Below are 22626 nucleotides of genomic sequence, written 5' to 3'. Positions count from 1 at the left end.
TTAATTTATCCATAATTTATGTATTTATATTAATGTCTGTCTCCCCCTCTAGACTAGCCTGCTCATTGTGGGCAGGAAATGAGTTTACCAACTCTGTTATATTTTACCCTCCCAAGCACTTAGTACAGTACTTTGCACACAGTAAGCACTTCTCCAGTGGTTGTCTATCCACCTTCATATCAAACAAAAACTCCTCACCATTGGCTTTAAAGGACTCCATCCCCTTGCCCCCTCCTACCTCATCTCGCTTCCCTCCTTCTACCTCCCAGCCCGCATACTTCGCTCCTGGTACCATTAACCTTCTTACTGTGCCTCCCTCTCACCTGTCTCAGCATCGACCCCTGGCCCATGTCCTGCCTCTGGCCTGGAACACCCTCCCTCCTAAAATCCACCAATTATTCTCCACCCCTTCAAAGCCTTATTGAAGGCCCATCTCTTCCAAGAGGCCTTCCCTGACTAAGCCCCACTTTTCCTCATCTCCCACTGCCTTCTGCATCACCCTGACTTGCTCCCTTTGCTCTTCCCCATCCCTCCAACTCCATAGTACTTATGGATATATCTATAATTTTATTTATTTGTATTGATGTCTATCTCCCCCCCTCTAGACTGTGGGTTCATTATGGGCAGGGATTGTCACTCTTTATTACTGTATTGTACTTTCCCAGGTGCATAGTACAGTGCTGTGCACACAGTAAGTGCTTATTAAATATGACTGAATTAATATGATTGAACTCCGTGCCTCAGTTCCCTCATCTATAAAATGGGGACTGAGACTGTGAGCCCTACTGTGGGACAGGGATTCTGTCCAACCTGATTATCTTGTATTTACCTCAGGGCTTAGAACAGTGCTCAGCACACAGTAAGCACTTAAATACCACAGTTATTACTATCAGAGAAGCAGCATGGCCTAGTGACAAGAGCACGGCATTGGGATTGAGGCCATGGGTTCTAATCCCCGCTCCGCCACTGTCTGCTGTGGGACCTTGGGCGAATCACTTTTCTCTGTGCCTCCGTTACGTCATCTGTAAAATGGGGATTAAGACTGTGAGCTCCACATGGGACAACCTGATTACCTTGTATTTACCCCAGTGCTTAGGACGGTGCTTAGAATGTAGTAAGAGCTTAACAAATACCATTATTATTATTATTATTGATAATAATATTTTTTAAAAACTGCACCGAAGCCTCACCTGGGGCTATAGTATGAAAAGAGACCAGGAGAGGGTGGCCAAAGCCTCTTCTAATGGTTCCCTGGGCCCTAGGGGCAGGGGGCTATGATGTCCTCAGCATCCAGCCCACCCACACCCCACCTCGGCCTCCCTCACTGTGAACCCGGAGGCCCCTGTCAGAAAAAGAGAGGATGCAGAACCGCTGCTGGGAAAGCTGGCTGGGGGCTGCAGGGCCTCCCTGGAGCCCAAGGCAAAGAGGGGATGTTCAGCCAGTCAGTCGACTGTATTTACTGAGTGATTACTGTGCGCAGAACACTGTACTGAGCGCTTGGGAGAGTACAAACAGTAAACACATTCTTTGTCCACAATGAGGTGACAGTCTAGAGGGGGGGAGATAGACATCAAGAGAAATAAATAAATGACAGAAGTCGCATGGCCTAGTGGATAGAGCACAGACCTGGGAGTCAGAAGGTCATGGATTCTAATACCAGCTCTCCCGTTTGTCTGCTGTGTGACCTTGGGTGAGTCACTTAGCTGCTCTGTGTCTCAGTTACCTCATCTGTAAAATGAGGACTAAGACCGTGAGCCCCACGTGGGACAGGGACTATGACTAACCCTATTTGGTGGCTCAGTGGAAAGAGCCCGGGCTTGGGAGTCAGAGGCCATGGGTTCTAATCCCGGCTCTGCCACTTAGCTGTGTGACTTGGGGCAAGTCACTTAACTTCTCTGTACCTCAGCTACCCCATCTGTAAAATGGGGATGAAGCCTGTGAGCCCCACGTGGGACAACCTGATTACCTCGTATCAACCCCAGCGCTTAGAACAGTGCTTTGCTCATAGTAAGCGCTTAACAAATACCATTATTATTTGCTTGTATCCACCCCAGCGCTTAGCACAGTGCCTGGCACATAGTACCTCTCCTCCCTTCTCTCTTTCTACTGCCCACTCCGCACGCTCCGCTCCTCGGCCGCCCACCTCCTCACCGTCCCCCGTTCTCGCCTATCTCACCGACGACCCCTGGGCCACGTCCTCCCGCGGTCCTGGAATGCCCTCCCTCCTCACCTCCGCCAAACTCATTCTCTTTCATTCAATAGTATTTATTGAGCGCTTACTATGTGCAGAGCACTGTACTAAGCGCTTGGAATGAACAAGTCGGCAACAGATGGAGACAGTCCCTTGCCGTTTGACGGGCTTACAGTCTAATTCTCTTCCCCTCTTCAAAGCCCTACTGAGAGCTCACCTCCTCCAAAAGGCCTTCCCAGACTGAGCTTCCCCTTTTCCCTCTTCTCCTTCTGCTCTCCCTCTACCCCCTCTTCACCTCCCCTCAGCTAAGCCCTCTTTTCCCCCCTTTCCCTCTGCTCCTCCCCCTCTCCTCAGCACTGTACTCGTCCGCTCAACTGTATATATTTTCATTACCCTATTTATTTTGTTAATGAGATGGATATCACCTTGATTCTATTTATTTGCTATTGTTTTATTGAGATGTTCCTCCCCTTGATTCTATTTATTGCCATTGTTTTGTCTGTCTCCCCCACTGAGACTGGAAGCCCGTCAAAGGGCAGGGACTGTATCTGTTACCTATTTGTCCATTCCAAGCGCTTAGTACAGTGCTCTGCACAGAGTAAGCGCTCAATAAATACTATTGAATGAGTGAATAAATAGTAAGTACTTAACAAATACCGCAAAAGACGGGGGCCCCAAACGGGCGGGATGAACTGGCTAGTGGAAGTCATTCCGCACTCTCGTCGCTAGGGGGCGCTGCCCACCCACTAACCGCGGAGAGCGGGAACCTCGACCCCAGAGAACGTGTGGGACCTTAAGTAGAACGTACGACCCCGAAGCAGCTTGACCTAATAATAAAAATAATAATGTTAGTATTTGTTAAGCGCTTACTATGTGCAGAGCACTGTTCTTGTAGATACAAGGGCATCAGGTTGTCCCACGTGGGGCTCACAGTTTTAATCCCCATTTTACAGATGAGGGAACTGAGGCCCAGAGAAGTGAAGTGACTCGCCCACAGTCACACAGCTGACAAGTGGCGGAGCCGGGATTCGAACCCATTACCTGACTCCCAAGCCCGGGCTCTTTCCACTGAGCCACGCTGCTTGTGCTTAAGAAAAACCACAATTATCACTATTATTAAGTTATGTCAGTAGTACTAGATGGTCCGCACAGACTTACTAGACATTCTGCTCTTTTTCCTGCTCTTGGTTTGGATGGCTATTTCCCGGAGAGCGGGAGGACCTTCAGGGGTGGGTGGGTAGCGGGCTGCGGGTGTTGCCCCGTCCCTAAAAGTCTGGCTCAGCTCTAGAGGAGCAGAGTCAGTAGGCGGCCTCCCTTGGCAGCCTCCAGAGCACACTCATCTCGCACCCTGGGCACAAAGTTTAAGTAGACCCAGAGCCTCCGAGGGGCATGATTAGCATGGAAAGGGGTGAGGTTAGGGACAGTCCCAAAAATGGAGTAGTTTGAAGGGGGAGGAGGGGAGGGTCCGTCTCTGAGGCTTCCAGTTAATGTCCCCTCACACTGATTTCCAGGATCTGCAGAGTTTGACCTCGGTCTGGGAATTGGGCCCCTCGTGGCCACTGATTCCACCTTACCGATGGCTTCCACGACCGACCCTTTCCCGAAACGACCTCACCCCACCCCAAGAGCAGGAACCCGTCCCCAACTTAAGTCCCAGTTATATCCCGTTTCACCCTCAGTTGTGTGCCTCAGTTATGTCCCCTGGTTAGGCACCCTGCTTTGTTAGGCATCAGATCCATATGTGGAGAAAGGGCAGGGTTGGGGGGGGGGGCCTCTCACAGGTCCTGAAGTCGTCACAATGACCCACAGCCCTCGAGGAAACCTCGGAGCGTGTGCGGCTACCTCCCCCTTCAAACAACAATGAGCGATGCCAAAAGCGCAGGCCTAGGCCACTCAGACGGTCTTGACACAACCCCTTCTGGCCCCGAAGGGACGATGGGGAGGGAGATGCCACCTCAACTTTCCCCAGATCTGTCCCTTCACCCCAGGCTTGAGGACTAGTGGGCTGAATGCTTCCTCCCCATGGGTGGTTCGAGCCCTACAACACCAGCCAGCCCCTCTCTAGTGGCCACTGTCTGCTTCTGACTTTGTTTCTTAGTGCCCGCTCGATTTCCCAGTGGCTCCTTCTCCCTCGGTGAAAAGGCCGGCATGGCCCCGGGTACGCTTGGCACTCTGAGGGCATTACCCAAGAGCCTGGGCCCGGCAGAATGCCAGTCGCAATCCGGCCCCGCCAGAACCAGAGTTGCCCCAACAAGGTGTAAACTCAGATATGGGAGGCTGGCCTCCAGGGTTTCAGTCGGTCAATCGTATTTATTGAGCACTTACTGTGTGTAGAGCACTGTACTGAGCGCTTGGTAGAATAAAATGCCTAGAATTCCTTAACTCCCATTCTCTCCTAGACCCCCTCCAATCTGGCTTCCGTCCCCTCCACTCTACCGAGACTGCTCTCTCTAAGGTCACCCATGACCTCCTTCTTGCCAAATCCAATGGCTCCTACTCCATTCTGATCCTCCTTGACCTCTCTGCTGCCTTTGACACTGTCGACCATCCCCTCCTCCTCCGTACCTTATCTCACCTTGGCTTCACGGACTCTGTCCTCTCCTGGTTCTCCTCTTACCTCTCTGGCCGATCATTCTCGGTCTCCTACGCTGGAGCCTCCTCCCCCTCCCATCCTTTAACTGTTGGAGTTCCTCAAGGGTCAGTTCTTGGCCCTCTTCTGTTCTCCATTTACACTCACTCCCTCGGTGAACTCATTCGCTCTCACGGCTTTGACTACCATCTCTACGCAGATGACACGCAGATCTACATCTCCGCCCCTGTCCTCTCCCCCTCCCTTCAGGCTCGCATCTCCTCCTGCCTCCGGGACGTCTCCACCTGGATGTCTGCCCGCCACCTAAAACTCAACATGAGCGAGACTGAGCTCCTCATCTTCCCTCCCAAGCCCGGTCCGCTCCCAGACTTCTCCATCACCGTGGATGGCACGACCATCCTTCCCGTCCCGCAGGCCCGCAATCTCGGTGTCATCCTTGACTCGTCCCTCTCGTTCACCCCACACATCCTATCCGTTACCAAGACCTGCCGGTTTCACCTCTACAATATCGCCAAGATCCGCCCTTTCCTCTCCACCCAAACGGCTACCTTACTATTACGGGCTCTCGTTATATCCCGGCTAGACTACTGTGTCAGCCTTCTCTCTGACCTCCCTTCCTCCTCTCTCGCCCCGCTCCGGTCTATTCTTCACTCCGCTGCCCGGCTCATCTTCCTGCAGAAACGATCTGGGCATGTCACTCCCCTTCTTAAACAACTCCAGTGGTTGCCTATCGACCTCCGCTCCAAACAAAAACTCCTCACTCTAGGCTTCAAGGCTCTCCATCACCTTGCCCCTTCCTACCTCTCCTCCCTTCTCTCTTTCTACCGCCCACCCCGCACGCTCCGCTCCTCTGCCGCCCACCTCCTCGCCGTCCCTCGGTCTCGCCTATCCCGCCGTCGACCCCCGGGTCACGTCCTCCCGCGGTCCCGGAACGCCCTCCCTCCTCACCTCCGCCAAACTGATTCTCTTTCCCTCTTCAAAACCTTACTTAAAAATCACCTCCTCCAAGAGGCCTTCCCAGACTGAGCTCCTCCTCCCCCTCTACTCCCTCTGCCATCCCCCCTTTACCTCTCCGCAGCTAAAGCCTCATTTTCCCCTTTTCCCTCTGCTCCTCCACCTCTCCCTTCCCATCCCCACAGCACTGTACCCGTCCGCTCAACTGTATATATTTTCGTTACCCTATTTATTTTGTTAATGAATTGTACATCGCCTTGATTCTATTTAGTTGCCATTGTTTTTACGAGATGTTCTTCCCCTTGACGCTGTTTACTGCCATTGTTCTTGTCTGTCCGTCTCCCCCGATTAGACTGTAAGCCCGTCAAACGGCAGGGACTGTCTCTATCTGTTGCCGACTTGTTCATCCCAAGCGCTTAGTACAGTGCTCTGCACATAGTAAGCGCTCAATAAATACTATTGAATGAAATACTATTGAATGAATAAAATATAATAGTTCAGACACATTCCCTGCCTACAACGAGCTTACCGCCAAGGGGAAGATGGATATTGATATAAATATATGTTACAGAAATGGACAATAAGTGCTGCGGGGCTACAGAGGGGATGATTAAAGGGAGCGAGTCGGAGTGACAGAAGGGAGTGGGAGAAAAGGAAAGGAGGGCTTAGTCAGGGAAGGCCTCATGAAGGAGATGTGCCTTCAGTAAGGTTTTGAAGGAGGGGAGAGTCACTGTCTGTCAGATATGGGGAGGGAGGGTGCCTGGTGCCCTTGAATTACAATCCACACCTCAGTGATGCCTCCGGAAGCTTCACCGGTGCCATCAATTTAGAGTGCACATTTCACCAATGCCCCCAGGACGATACTTTCTCCCAGCCATATCTGCACTGCCAGAGGAGCCTCCTGTCCCCATTCAGGTTGCCCACCCTGGCTGCCCTAGCATGCCCAGCCCAAGCTACTGAAGATACCAAGAGATAAAGGGTGGATACCCTATCCCCAGACACACTTGCAGCTGAGGGGACACCATCAAGTCTCCGAAATAGGGGTCCAGTAACACCTGAGTGTCCAACTTACCAAAGCTTCTGCCCCAGTTGGACAGCCTGGCCAAGCATTTCCTGGCAACACAGGGTCCATGGGGAAAGGGTATACATAACCATCTCCATGACAGTGGGGGCGAGGGGCCTGGCTCGACCCAGGCAGGCACACGCTTACCTTACACTGCCCCGCCACGCAGATGGCTGTGCCGTTCTGATCGCAGGGCGTCCCATCGATCACGGTGGCCGCCTGCCGCACGTAGAAGCGGTAGCCGGTGGCCCGGCAGTTCAGCTCACACTTGTGGTCACCCTTCACTGTAAAGAAAGGGAAAACATGGCTAGTCACATGGCCCGGGACCAGCCTGGGGGGGTCGGAACCACCTGGGGCACCCCTCCTAAGCCCAAAACCTGCTCCCACCAACACTGATGCTCCCTCCTGGCACAGACTTACAGCGGCTCTGCCCTTTCTCCCTTCCCACCCCACCCCCCTAGGCTCCTTTTCCACAATGGCTCAAGTCCCTTCAAACGTGCAGAGAGGATCCTTCCCAGGGAGCCTCCAGCTGAGGGAGGAGGGGAGGAGATGAGAGATGGGAGCAGCTGGGAGTGATAAATCAAACAATCAAAAGTTATTGAGCACTTACTATTCTTTTTATAATGGTATCTGTTAAGTGCTTACTATGTGCCAAAGTAATGTTCTAAGCACTGGGGTAGATACAAAGTAATCATTTTGGACACAGGCCCAGTACCAGCAGCGTGAAGCAGCGTGGCTCAGTGGAAAGAGCACGGGCTTTGGAGTCAGGGCTCATGAGTTCGAATCCCAGCTCTACCACTTGTCGGCTGTGTGACTGTGGGCAAGTCACTTAACTTCTCCGTGCCTCAGTTCCCTCATCTGTAAAATGGGGATTAAGACTGTGAGCCCCACATGGGACAACCTGATTCCCCTATGTCTACCCCAGCGCTTAGAACAGTGCTCGTCACATAGTAAGCGCTTAACAAATACCAACATTATTATTATTATTATTACCACATGGGGCTCACAATCTTAATCCCCATTTTACAGCTGATGAATCTGAAGCAGAGAGAAGTGAAGTGACTTGGTCACTTGGTCACACAGCAGAAAAGTGGCAGAACCGGAATTGGAACGCAGGTCCTCTGACTCCCAGCTCCATGCTCTATCCACTAAGCCCGTGCTCCTTCTTGACCCCCCTCCATTGGGTACAAGAGTGTTTCCTGCTGTTTGTTCTGCACCTTCCCCAATCTGGATCCAGTAAAGTAGCATGGTCTAGTGGTTAGAGCATGGGCTGGGAATCAGAGGGCCTGGGCAAGTCACTTCACTTTTCTGTGTCTCAGTTACCTCATCTCTAAAATGGGAATTAACTCCTACTCCCTCCTACTTAAACTGTGAGCACCATGTGGGACAAGGACTGTGTCCAACCGGATTAACTCGCATCTAACCCAGCATCTAGAAGAGTGCTTGGCACATGGTAAGTGCTTAACAGCTCCCATAAACAAACAATAACAATGGTGGGTGCCCCCAGCCGGGCAGCAAGGCGTAGTGGATTGAGCATGGGCCTGGGAGACCAAAGGTCATGGGTTCTAATCCCAGTTCTCCCGTTTGTCTGCTGTGTGGCCTTGGGCAAATCAGTTCACTTCTCTGTGCCTCAGTTACCTCATCTGTAAAATGGCGGTTAAGACTGTGAGGCCCTGTGCAGGACAGGGACTGTTCCTTGTACCCCCAGAGCTAAGGATAGTGCCTGGCACATAGTAAGTACTTAAATACCAGAATGATTATTATTAATAATAATAATAATGATAATTCAGTGTGCACCCTGTCCACAACCTCCCAGGTTCGGCAGATCCCCCACCAGGGCTGCAGACTCTCTCTGCAGTCAAGGCACGTGCAGGGGGAAGAAGAGCCCTGGAGAACGGCGGGCAACAGCCAGGCTCCCCGGCCGTGGTCAGGAGAAGAAAGGCGAGGCCAGAAACGGTCCTTTGATCCCTCAGAGGGGCTTTCTGAAATGCAGAAAACAAATGCTCCAGTCTAGCCTGAGACCCAATGAAATCCAAATATCTCACCGCCCTGCGGGAGCAGGAGTTTGGGCCGATACATGAAAGGGGAATTGTGTGGCCTCCATGGAGACTGGGTGGGGATTCCCCCAAAGACCAGGGCTACACTGGCATGGGAGAGCTGAGGCAATTATCTGGGGCATTCAAAGTAAAGAAACCAGACCCTGAAACCCTTCCGGGGATCTGAACAGCGCTTAGAACAGTGCTCAATCAATACTACCGATTTTTTTTAATGGTATTTGTCAAACACCTATTATGTGCCTGGCACTGTCGTATCTACCCCAGCGCTTACTATAATGCCTGAAATGTAAGCAGCGCTCAACAAATGCCACAATTATTAGTAACTGCTGGGGTAGATACAAGCTAATCAGATTGGACACAGTCCATGTAATAATAATAATGTTGGTATTTGTTAAGCGCTTACTATGTGCCGAGCACTGTTCTAAGCGCTGGGGTAGACATAGGGGAATCAGGTTGTCCCACGTGGGGCTCACAGTCTTAATCCCCATTTTACAGATGAGGGAACTGAGGCACAGAGAAGTTAAGTGACTTGCCCAAAGTCACACAGCCGACAAGTGGCAGAGCTGGGATTCGAACTCATGAGCCCTGACTCCAAAGCCCATGCTCTTTCCACTGAGCCACGCTGCTTCTCATGTCCCATGTCCCACGTGGGGCTCACAGTCTTAATCTCCATTTTACAGATTTGGTAACTATGGCACAGAGAAGTTAAGTGACTTGGCCAAAGTCACACAGAAGACAAGTGGCAGAGCTGGGATTGAAACCCAGGTCCTCTGACTCCCAAGCTTGTGCTTTCTCCACTAGGCCATACTGATTCCCAATTGATTGATTGGTAGAACATTGGAGATCAGGTACTACACTGATCACTCGCCGCCCCCCCCCCCCCGCCCCCCCCCACACCGCCACTTATAAGTAATACAGTTATTGCCACAATTACTTAGCTACTGTTTGATACCCACTGACGGGGACAGCCCACCTCCCTCCAGAATCCCCCCCCCCCGGAGGGGTCAGATAAACCAGAGAGAGCCCTGGGAAAGAATTTCACTCTGGTCTCCTGGGGCCGAGTTCACCTCTTTCCAACCTTCCAGGGAGAGGGAAAAAGTGGCTGGGAGTGACTGCTGCATTTGGATTTGCACCCTTTATTCACCTTTCCCTCCGTCCCTCAGCATTTATGTGCATTTCCGTAATTTATTAATTTATATTATCGTCTGACTCTCCCTCTAGACTGCAAGCAACTCTGTTATACTGTACCCTCCCAAGCGCTTAGGTCAGTGATCTGCAAACGGTAAGCACTCAATCAATCAATGGTATTTACCGAGTGCTTACTATATACAGAGCAATATTCTAAACCAGTCAGTCGTATTTATTGAGCACTTACTGTATGCAGTGTGCTGTAGTAAGTGCTTGGAAGAGTGCAATAAAGCAATATTCCACACTCGCTGCCCACAATGAGCTCACAATGTAGAGGGTGAGACAGACATCAATATAAATAAATAAATTTCAGATATGTACACAAGTGCTGTAGGGCTGGGGAGGGGGATGAATAAAGGGAGCAAGTCAGGTCAACTTAGAAGGGAGTTGAAGAATCGGAAAAGGGGGCGTCGTCAGGGGAGACCTTTGGGAGGAGATAGCAATTGTATTTGTTAAGCTCTTACAGTATGCCAGGCACTGTACTAAGAGCTGGGGGTGGGAGAGGGAGGAATACAAGCAAATCCAGTTGGATGCAGTTCCTATCTCACATGGACCTCAGAGTCTTAATCCCCATTTTGATAGATGAGGGAACTGAGGCTCGAAGTGAAGTGACTTGTTCAAGGCCACACAGCAGACAAATGGCAGAGCCAGGATTAGAACCCAGGTCCTTTGAGGACACAGTGCAAGAGAATGTCTCCTGGCCATAATGAGCTCACAGTCTAAAGGTGATCTGTCTTGATAAATGTGAGTGATTAATTAGAAGTAGCATAACTTAGAGGATAGAGCACGGGCCTTGGGAGTTGAAGATCATGGGTTCTAATGCCACCTCTGCCACTTGTCTGCTGTGGGGCCTTGGGCAAATCACTTCACTTCTCTGGGCCCCATCTGAAAAATGGGGATTGAGACTGTGAGCCCCACGTGGGACAGGGACCATGTCCTACTTGATTTACTTGTATCCACCCCAGTGCTTAGTACAGTGCTTGGCACAGAGTAAGTGCTTACCAAATACCAAAGTTATTGTTATTGACTGGGGAGGGAGAGTAGGAGGAAAGGGAAGACAGGGGCATTGGCATGTACATGTGTGTGTGTGCCCAGCAGGCCTTGCCTCTGCCCTCGCTACTGTTGCCGGAAGAATCCGCTAGGTGTCACAACGGTTCCACCCCACTGCTGCGGACACATCCTCTCTCCGGACAAGAGGGGCGAGTGGACAGGTCACTCCGGGGCCAAAGCTCCCTTGGCCCCTCCTTCCCGCTCACTCTCCACTGTCTCCCCCTCAAAACTGTAAACTCATTGTGGGCAAGGAACTTATATGTAATAGTGTACTCTCCCAAGTGCTTAGTACAGAGTTGTGCACACAGTAAACACTCAGTGAATACGATTGACTGCCCTGGGAGGCCCGACACACCTGGAGCTGGGGATCTGCTGAGCCTCTCCCTCCACTCCACACTCACAGGTGGGAACCACTCGGGGAGGCCACACACCCCACCTTAATGGGACCCAGGCCTCTCACCTGTCCAGCAGGCCAACCTTGGGGTCAGGGGTGGCATGGAAAGTGGGCCCACAGGTGGCATGGAGAGTGGGCCCGCATGTGGGGGAGGAGAAGGGAGACGGAGCTCAAGGAAGGGGGGAGGAAGGTGGGAGTCGCACTCCCACTTTTTTAAAAAAAATCTGTTAGGTGCTTATTATGTGCCAGGCACTGTATTAAACACTGGGTGAGATACAAGCTAATTAGGTTGGACACAGTCCCTGTCCCTCATAGGGCTCACAGTCTTAATCCTCATTTTACAGATGAGGTAATTGAGGCATAGAAAGGTGAAGTGACTTACCCAAGGTCACATAGTAGACAAGTGGCAGAACTGACTCCCAGGCTGTTGCTCTTTCTACTAGGCAATACTGCTTCTTGTCCACTTCCCCCTTTCCTCCAAACACCCAGCTACCTCAGGGTTGAGGCGTTTCCTCTCTGTTATCCCCTAAATTTGTTGAGGGCCCCGCCAGGGCAGAAGCTCCAGCCTGCTTGGCCATTCTGCACATCAGGCCCCTTCCCTCCTGATGCCCGGGGCCTGGGGTGAGGGACAGAGGGGCCTAGTGTTCTTGCTTCCTGCCCTAGAGGGAAACCAGTTCCGTTCCTTGGCCACATGGAAGACGCTGGGGCCAGCCAGCTGGGAAGAGAGCAGGGTTTGGGCAGCCAACTGAGACTGGATTCTAGTACTATGATTCCAGCCCAGACTATCCTACTCCTCAACCTCTCCGCTCCCCCCACCTACCCATACCCCATGTCGCAGACAAAAGAAACATGTTTTCTTGAGGGATCAGAGAAAACTGCTCGCACCAGGAGCCCAGGGGTGGAAAACCATGTAGTCTTCCCGCTCCAGCTCCCCACTACACACTGCCCCCACTCCCGGCCCATAGGGAAATCCACTTGAGCCCCCAGGACAACAGGTTCAGTTCCCAGCTGGTCCAGGCCCCAAAGCACATTCCTGCAGCTGCGGTGCCCGGCTCCCCTGCCCAACCAGAGTGGCTTTAGAAGACCCCAGGGAGAAGTCCCACAGCCTCAGGAGGGAAGCGACCTGGATGGCCCACCGTTTGGAGGCATTTGTGCTGAAAAAAACCAACCCTTCGGCAACACAAACAGGAAACGGCCGCCTCTTGTTAAAATTAAAGTTCCAATCTGTTCTTTCTAAGACTTTCCCTGCACATTTGCCCTCTCAAGAGGCCACATGGGTCAACCCCCTGACTTTGGGCAAGACAACCGAGCCACCCAGGCCGTTGCCCCCACTCCCTGAAACAACCAATTAGCTCCATTTCTCCTCTGTCCCCTCTTTCTGCTGACCGCAGCAGACTGTCAGAGAAGGGAGAGGTGTCTGGGGGGGAGCCCTGGTGTTGGTGAGTCGTGAGAAAGGGAGCTGGGAGTAGTTGGTACGTGGAGAGACGTAAGGGTGGGCGAGGTGTTGGTAACAGGGCAATGGCAGTGCAAACTGTGCAGGCTGGTGGCAATTTTGACAGGCTGGAATCTCTCTGCAAAGCTGGTCCATCCCCCTCCGATCGCTGCTCCCCGGCGACAATCTCCCTACCACCACCAGCCAGAGATGGGCCGGGGACCCACTCAGAACACTGCAGCTGCGGTGGTGGTGGCAGGGAGCCTGGCTCGCCCTCAGGGTCTAGGTCCCAAGTTGCGGTCTCCAGTTATTAGTAAACAGACAGAGGCCGAGCATTCCCTGGTCGTGAGGAGAGGAGTGCTTAGCCTTCCCCGGAATCTCTGCCCCGGGAATCAGAGTTCAGGAGTCATGCCCTGTGATCCTCGGCCTCACACGCTCCCAGTCTGAGGAGGAAGTGCCCTCTCTCCCTCCTTCCAAATGCAGCAGCTCCACTGGGACCCCTCTCCACCCCCAGCTGCCCAGTCCAGACAATCCCTTAAGGGGAGGGTCTCCAAGGACACCAGTCACCATGGGCACCCGGAAGGCCCATCTAAGGTGATTCTGCAGGCTGGCATGATCCAGTGGGGCTGGCTTGGCTCCACTTCACTTTCCCTCCAGGAAATCTCTGGGAGCTTTCCCATTTCAGAGCGGGGGAACTGAGGCCCAGAGAGGTTAGGTGGCTTTGCCAAGGTCTTACAGTGAGTCCCTGGTTGGAGAGGCAGAACCAGAATCTAGGAGTCTTGACTCCCAACTCCTTGCCAGGGAGCAGTCCCGATTCTCCGCTTCATGGAGGAGACTCATAGCCACCAGCTGGGCTATGACAGCTCCAGGAATATTGGAACATTGTGGGAGCTGAACGCTCAGGGCGACCGAGAGCCAGTAGCTGGGAAGGGTTGACTTCAAATTGATAACCTTTTGGGATGTGGGAAGAGATTGTCCAAGAGCCAGTGGCTGGGAACAGTCAACCTCAAACACAGAGTGTGGGCAGGGGATGACCGAGGGCCAGTGGCAGGGAATGGTCCACTTCAAACTCAGGATGTGGGGAAGGGGTGACCGAGAGCCAGTGGATGGGAACCATCGACCTCAAAATTGGGGTGTGGGGAGGAGGTGACCAAAAACCAGTGGATGGGAAATGTCAACTTAAGCTCGGGGTGTAAGGAAGGGGTGATGAGAGCCATTTGATGAGAGAAGCAGCGTGGCTTAGTGGAATGAGCATATTGGCTTGGGAGTCAGAGATCGTGGGTTCTATTCCTGGCTCCACCACTTATCAGCTGTGTGACTTTGGACCAGTCACTTAACTTCTCTGTGCCTCAGTGACCTCATCTGTAAAATAAGGATTAAAATTGTGAGCCCCATAAGGGACATGGACTGCATTCAACCTGATTAGCTGTATCTACCCCAGTGCTTAGTACAGTGCCTGGCACGTGGTAAGTGCTTAACAAATACCAATTAAAAAAACAAACTGTACTTGGATACAAGATAATCAGAGCTGATACAGTCCCTGTCGCACAGGGCTCTCTGTCTACAGAGTAGGGAGAACAGGGATCTTATCTCCATTTTACAGAGGAGGAAAGAGAGGCCCTGAGGAGTTAAGTGGCTTGCCCTAGGTCTCTCAGCAGGTATATGGCATTGCCTTGAGGCCCTGAGAAGTTAAGTGCCTTGCTCAAGGGTATTCAGTGGCTGTATGGCATTGCTGTGACTAGAATTTGGGTCTCTAATCCCAGGCCTTGGTCTTTTCCTCTAGGTCTTCCCCCAATCCCCATCTTTGTGTCTCCCCGGCAGAGGGCCAGGGTGAAGGGGGAACAGAGGATGGGGCGGGGGGAGCTGAGCTGCCGGCATTAGCCTCAGATATGTCCTCCAGAGGGGAAGGGCTGTGGACAGATAATAATAATAATAATGATAATAATAATGTTTCTCGTTAAGCACTTACTGCATGCCAAGCACTGTTCTAAGCACTGGGATAGATACAAGTTCATCAGGTTGGTAACAGGCTCTAGCCCCTTCCCCCGAGCTGGCGCATGCAACGCACATCTGGATGTGATCCCATTGTGAGTCTATATATAGAATAATGGAGGGGACAGGAGGGGGCTCCAGAGCCTCTGGGCATGTGCAGGATTGTAGGATGGGAAGTGGGTTGAGGGACAGGGGCACCAGGCAGGTGGGGTGAGCTGGGGAACCTGGAGGTTTTGTGGCCACAATTGAGGCTCTCTTCGGGCCGCACCTGCCTCAGCTGTGGTGCCCGAGGTGGCGCTGCGGCCAGACCTTACGTTCGGCCCCTCCTGGCACCCCAGGGGAGGATCACCCAGGACCCACAGCACCAGCCGCAGCACCGGTGGCACCGGGCCCCTTGACTTTCTGGAGTCCGACAGGCAGTGCCCACGACTCCCAGGGTGCGCCTGGGGAGACACCTGAACCCCACCGCTGGGAGTGGCCCTCCGTAACCCGCCTCTGACCCTGCCTCCTCTCCCTCCCGGCCCTAAACGGGGCTCCACAAGGTCCCCCAAGTCCCTCCCTACTCATACATCTGGCAGGGAGGGGCATGATTTGGACTGCTGTCCTTTGCCCAGGAATGGGGTGGGGGCAGCAAGCCCCTCGGCCCCTCCGACACTGACCCCCTTCCATTCCACGCTTGGAAACGGGCTCTGGGTGGCCTGGGGGCTGGATGATGTGGCAGAAAAGGGGGCTACTGTCACCCGACCCCCAGGTTTTGCTGGGACTGGAACCCCCAACCACCAAAGGGTGTGGAAGTGTGGCTCCAGAGATGAATGAATGAATGAATGAATGAATGGGATACTTGGCCTCAGCCTGGCCCCTTTTCTGGCCAGAACACAGTCCCCTCTCTCTTCCCTGCTCAAGGATTTCAGTAGGCCATTTGGTCCAGCCCCCTGCCTCCAGACAGGTGAATGTCTAAACAGCCTGGGACAGATAGGCCCTGCTCATTCCTTAAACCTCCCGGCTGGCTCCACCCCTTTTTTATGGTAATTGTTAAGCACTTATTATGTGCCAGGCACTATACTAAGCGCCGGGGTAGATACAATCTAATCAGGGGTCACCAGGATGTTCTTCCTTACATCCAGCCATAATATCTCCTACTACAACTGCAGCTCATTCCCTCTGGCCCTTGGAGGACACAGGGAATGGCTGGTCAGTGCCCCCCGCCCCAAAACCTTCCAAGACCTCAGCGTCCCGCCTACCACCACCACCCCGGACCCACCTACACCTTTCCAGACCAAATGAGCCAATCCGCCGACCCTCCATTGCCCCCAAGTGCCCCCTGGATGACCTAGCCCACAGGAGCCCCTATCCTGCTCTCATGTTCAGGGATGGACAACCAGAACAGATTCTTTCCAGGACAGCAGAGGCCCGGAAAGCTCTGCTTCTCCTCAAGTCCCGCTCCCTGGCTCCAACTTCCGACCTCACGGACCAGGCCGGAGAGGCCCCTGAGGGTTTCACTGGCCACACCCTAATCCTGTCCCCACTCTTGTTTGGGGGAGGTGGCTGGAAGGAGGAGAATCTCTGCTGGGGCCTCGAATTGCCAACTCAGGGTGCAGCCAGACAATAGGGCACTCTATGCCACTGCCCCCACACACCTGCCTCAGGGATCCTGCTACCAGGCTGGGGTGGGGATCAAACTCCAGCCTCCCTCCCCACCACGGGGCCTATCGTAGTTGGAAAGCCTGAAGCGGGGTCCGCAGAGGGGTTCAGGAGAATCTCCGGAACCATTTTCACCCTTGGGGGAGGCGCACCTCGGGACCCCACAGATATATAGGATATGTCCCCTCCTCTCTCAAGTCCTCTTGGCTGGTACGGTCAAGAGACAGGTGAGAGGGTCTCTGAGAGGCAGAGGCTGGGGAGCCCCGAGAGGGTTGCCCACACCTGCCAGGTGGCAACAGACAACCGTTCTTCCAGCAGACCCTTGGGCGGAGATGGGGCAGAGCCGCTACCCAGGGCAAAGCTGGCTGGTGCTGATGGGGAAGCGCCTCAAGGTTTGCAGAGACCAGAGAAGACTTCTATTCACCTGGGGTGCCCTCGGAGGGCAATGAAAGAAGGGGTGGGGAATGAGGGAGACACACCTGGGGAGCAAAAGAGATGGGGAAAGTCACTGGGAATTGGGATTTTACGGTTCTGGTCAGACTAGGCCTCTGATGAAGGGGATGGGAGGGGGTGATGGGTTGGGGGAATAATTACTTTCCAGGTGATGACTTAGAGACCCAGAGAGGTTATGGGGCTAACCACCCAACATACAGGTCTGAGAACCAGAGCTGGGGCCAGAAGCCAGGCTTCCCGGCTCCCAGCCATCAGTCCCACCTCTGCTCTGAAACAACATATCTCTCTAGCGACCGGCTCCCAACCTCCCTGTCTCGACCGTGAGCTCGATGTGGGCAGGGAATGGATCTGTTTGCTGTTTTATTGTATTCTCTCAAGCGCTTAGTACAGTGCTTTGCACATAGGAAGCACTCAATAAATACGATCGAATGAATGACCCCGAGAGCCCCCTCTCTCACGGCCCCCATAGGTCCACAAATCCCGAGGATTGGTGGATGCTGTCACCTGCACCTCTTCCTCAATGTCCCAAACCCCAAAGACTGATTTAATCACATCAGGAGTACCCCAACACCCCAGCCACCCAGGCCTGACCTAGACAGAGCACAGGCTTGGGTGCCAGATGACCTGGGTTCTAATCTTGGCTTTGCCACTTGTCTATTTGACCTGGGGTAAGTCACTCAACTTGTTGGTGCCTGAGTTGCCTCACCTGTAAAGTGGGGATTAAGATTGCAAGATCCTTGTAGGACGTAGACTGTGTCCAATCTGATTAGGGAAGCAGTGTGGCATAGTGGATAGAGCAGAGACCTGGGAGTCAGAAGGTCATGGGTTCTAATCCCAGCTCTGTCACTTGTCTGCTGTGTGACCTCGGGCAAATCACTTGACTTCTCTGTGCCTCAGTTTCCTCATCTGTAGAATGGGGATTAAGACTGTGAGCCCTGTGTGGACTGTGTCCAACCTGATTATCTTGTATCTACTCCAGCATTTAGAACAGTGCCTGGCACACTTAACAAATATTATAATTACGATTAGCTTGTATCTACTCCCAGCACTTATTACAGTGCCAGGTATATAGTAAATGCTTAACAAATATGATTGGAAAAGAAGACGACTAAAGGGCCCTCCTCCACCCCACCCCGTCCAGGAGGTAGAGTGTTTACTGAGATTTCCTGAATCTGGTGAGTCTTTCGAGGTCCTCAACTTGTCTCTCTCTCCTCCCCGAAAGACACCATAAAAGGAGCCTGGCTGAGGGGCTGCAGGGGCTTCTCCATGATCATCTTTCCCCTGTAATAAGGGGGAGGAAGTCCTGTGCTAGACTCCCCACCCCCCTCGCCAGCCAGCTCTGAGCCCAGGGCCCTTGGGATGCCCCAGAGAATAATAATAATAATATTAATAATAATGATGGCATTTAAACGCTTACTATGTGCCAAGCACTGGGGTAGATACGAGGTAATCAGGTTGTCCCACTCACAGTCTTAATTCCCATTTTACAGATGAGCTAACTGAGGCACAGAGAAGTGGAGTGACTTGCCCAAAATCATACAGCTGGCAAGTAGCAGATCCAGAATTAGAACCCACAACCTCTGACTCCCAAGCCCGGGCTCCTTCCACTAAGACATGCTGCTTCTCTGCTCCTACTTCTCTACTTCACCCAGAGAAGTGTGTACGTGACGAAGCAGGGGAGGGATGGGGCGGGGGTGTACCTCCTGCTTGTAATTTACTTTTACCGTACATCTGCCTGGAGAAATTGTATGCTTCTTGAAGGCAGGGATCATGTGTACTCATTCTATTACACTCTCCCAAGTGCTTAGTACAGCACTCTACTTACGGTAGGTGCTCAGTATACACTATCGAATAACTGATGTTTAATAATAATAAATATCTAAGCACTGGGGTAGATACAAGTTAATCAGGTTGGACAGAGTCCCTATCCCACATGGGACTCACACTCTTAAACCCATTTTGCAGATGAGGTAACGGAGGCACAGAGAAGATAATTGACTTGCCCCAGGTCACACAGCAAAGTGGTGGAACTGAGACTTCCAGGCCAATGCTCTCTCCACTACACCTTGCTGCTGCCTGCCCCAGCCATGTTGGAGGAGGGTTCTTTGTCATCGTCCCGCCCCGACTCCAGTCCTCCACCCCTCACCACCCCCATCGCCTTCCCACTGGGGCTGGGTTTCTGCCAGCTGAGTTTTTCGGGAAAAAGGTCTGAGTCGGCCACACCGCCAAGCAGCAGGGGCAGAGAGGGTGCCCTGAAGCCGTTGGGAGGCCCAGTCAATCAAACGTATTTATGAAACGTTTACTGTGTGCAAAGTACTGGACTAAAGTGCTTGGGAAAGTACAACTCAACAAAGTTGGTAGATCGGTTCTCAACCCACAAGGAAGTCACAGTCTAGAGGGGGAGACAGACATTAACATAAACGAGGTTCTTTTGTGGTATTTGTTAAGCGCTTACTCTGTGCCAGGAACTGTACTAAGGGCTGGGGTAGATACAAGTGAATGAGGTTGGACACAGTTCCTGTCTCACTTAGGGTGCTCAGTCGTAATCCCCATTTTTCAAATGAGATAACTGAGGCCCAGAGAAGTGAAGTGACTTTCCCAAGATCACACAGACAAGGTCACCCAGCAGACAAGTGGCAGAGCCAGGATTAAAACCCATGAACTTCTGAGTCCCAGACTCATACTCTATCCACTAGGCCACACCCCCTGGCTCTCGCCCTGCAAGCTGACCCACCCTCTGTGGGGAGCTCCAGTAAACCGAGGCCCCGAGGGCCAGCATGACACTGCTCCAAGAGCAACAGTCTCCCCCTCGCCCCAGGCTATATCGAGGGGGGGCCGGTGGCGGCCACGAGAGTAGCACGGGGCACTGGGCGAGCTGCGGGCCCGGACACGCGTGGAGGGAGGTGGCCGCCTCGTTACTCCGCCCGCAGCGGCGGGCACGGTGCCCCGAGTTCCCATTCCCAGGCGTGCCAGAGCCGGCCACACCCACCAGCCGCATGCCCCGCGCATTCCAGGCAATGGGCCCTTCTGCCATGACCAAGCTCCGCAGGCCAGCCAGAACATGGCCCTGGGCCCGTCCAACCGCTGCCCCAGGAGAGAGCCCAAAGAGGTTGGGCAGTTTGTCAAAAGAGACCCAGCTGGCCTCCCCTGTCCGCCCCGGAAAGTCTCAGCCACGGGGTTGGAAATCCCAGGGGGGTGATGGTGAGGGGAGCCTCTGGGGCAGCTTTACTACCCCTCCCCTAAGAATGATTATGTTTTATTGGATAGAGCACAGGCCTGGGTGTCAGAAGGACCTGAGTTCTAATCCCAGGTCCTCCACTTGTCTGCTTTGTGACCTTGGGCACACTTCCCTGTGTCTCAGTTCCCTCATGGGTAAAATGGGGATCAAGACTGTGAGCCCCATGTGGGACAGGCACTATGTCCAACCCGATTACCTTGTATCGCCCCCAGTGCTTAGAATAGTGCTTGGCACATAGTAAATGCTTAACGAGTACCATAATTACTATTATTATTATGTGAGGAGGGGGGCCTGGGATTCACAGAGTGGGGGGAACTATTAGATGTTTCTTCCTAATCCCAAAATAACGGAGGCCGGAAGTGCCAGGAGGCCAAAGTAGGGTGCTGGAGGGCCGGTGGCCCACTTCCTATCCATAGAGAGCCAGCCCAGATCAGCCCTGCAAGTGGGCTCGGCCGGCCGGTGCCCCGTGCAAGAGTCTCTTGGGGGAAGAGTCTCCTGACCAAGCACGCCGTCCCCTTCCCGCCGACGGTCCGACTTCAAAGTCGGATTTCTTCCCAAGAACTTGGCTGCTGCCGACATTTTTCTTGAGACTAACTTCAGGAGAGGCAATTGCTCAAGTTTCCAAATCCAAATTTTCCTCCCCCTCCGGCCCCGGCGGCGGCCAGACAGCGACGCTCCTCCCCGCTCCGGTGGCCCCGGCCAAACTTGCTCACGGCCAGGGTCTGCGGCTGGAACGGGAGCCCAGGCTGCCGACGGGCCGAGACCCAGGAGGGGAGAGGGGAAGCCCCCCGGTTCCAGAGAGTCACGGGTTTGTGTCTCGGTCCCATTGCCGTAGGTCTCCGTGGCCCCAGGAAGGCCTAGGGGTGGATCGGTGGAAAGTGCTTGGAGATTCCCGTGTCCCCTACTGTCCTGCTGTTCCCAGAAGCTTCGAGCCACCTAGGACAATCTTTGGGTGACTTGCTATCTGCAAGCCACCGTTAACACCCTTGACAAGAACTCTAACTTGGTCCGCATGAGCGGCCTCCGCTGCCATACCATCCCAGTGCCACGGGGGTGCCAGCAGCGTGAACCCAAGTGCAAGTCGGCATGCCCTTCCTTGCAGGCTGGGTCGGGCTGCTGCCAGCTCTCCACACATTTCCTCTAAAGCTGCTGCCCCCACCAGCGGCACGGGCCCCCCAAAACGCCCGCTCTCCCCAGCTGGAGCCCAGCTGGGGCTCTCCCCATCCCTGCCGGGCGGTACGGAACAGACTCATTGGCTGGCTTCTCCGGGAAGCTGAGAGGATTTCTGGCTCCCACCAGAGTCTGACCTAAATTTAGCTCGGCTCCCAGCAATGCCGCAGAGCTGTGCCCAGCTGCGGCAGAGCCTCTGGGCCTTCACCTGCCGAGCCTCCGGGCCTCCACCTGCCGAGCCTCCGGACCTCCCACCCACAGCTCTGATACGACTCAGCTCCCCAGCCGGCCTGGGGGTCCAGGACCAGACACGGGCCGCTCGGCTTCCTGCCACAGGCCAAGCAGCCAAACTCCTTCCCCGAGGCCCCATGGGGAGCTGGCAGCCTGGCACTCTGGCCCCCGGAGGGGACGATGACCACCAGGGCCCTCTCTAGCCAAAATAATGAGTTCTCAGTGGGAACATTTCAAAGGGACCACGGGTCACAGGGGCCCAGGAGGAGAAGGAAACATACTCCCTAGCCCAAATCCCCATGGGCCTGCACACTCAGTGGACGCACTTCGGGAGGAAAGCCACCAGCCTCACCACTCTGACCTCTTGCCTCAGAGCAGCCCCTCCATCGTGGGCCAGGAAGGGTGAGGGACAAGTAGAGGAAGGGGTCAGTGAGGGGTGGAAAAAAGGGAGGATCCCTTGCTCTCTTGTAATTGCTTCCACCCACAATTGCTCCCACTAATAGTACTTGTGCTCTCCACACGTGACACTGCAGGTGGTGCCAGGGAAGGATAGTACTTAACCAAGGCAGCCCAACCTGTGCACGAGACTCCACAGTGGGATCTGAACAATGGGGCTCAGGGTAGCTGGAGCCTGTGAGAAGGAGCAGCTGTTTTTTCCAGACCACGGTCAAACCATGCAGCCCCATCCCTGGCCAAGCACCATGGGATACACCTGGCCTGGCAAAACTACCCATCTAGGGCTGGATTAGTGTGGGGGCTTCAGGCCGGAGCCTTAGGCTTTGGAAACTCCCGAAGAAAATAAATCCATACTTTACTTATGCAAAAAATTAATGCTTTATGATTTCGTTGGGGGAAGGGGTGTGGGTGTGTGTATAATGCCTGTTGTAAGATAAGAATCTGGCTATTTTGAATTAAACTTACATTCTACATGTTTTAAGACTGAAATGTAGCCACAGAATGGCTTTGTTCATTTCAAGGGAAG

At 53.4% G+C, this 22626-nt stretch overlaps 1 protein-coding gene across 1 annotated transcript in view; it reads right to left on the bottom strand.

Moving 5' to 3' along the window:
• Window positions 1-22626, bottom strand: part of THSD4 (thrombospondin type 1 domain containing 4) — a 105885-nt gene that overhangs the window by 56248 nt on the left and 27011 nt on the right. The window contains exon 7 of the mRNA XM_029071429.1: window positions 6946-7082. Within this exon, the coding sequence (XP_028927262.1) occupies window positions 6946-7082 (137 nt within the window). The remainder of the gene's footprint in view (window positions 1-6945; window positions 7083-22626) is intronic.

This window comes from Ornithorhynchus anatinus, chromosome 8 (genome assembly GCF_004115215.2).
Source record: "Ornithorhynchus anatinus isolate Pmale09 chromosome 8, mOrnAna1.pri.v4, whole genome shotgun sequence".
Taxonomy (NCBI): Eukaryota; Metazoa; Chordata; class Mammalia; order Monotremata; family Ornithorhynchidae; genus Ornithorhynchus; species Ornithorhynchus anatinus.
This window is presented reverse-complemented; position numbering and strand designations above follow the sequence as displayed.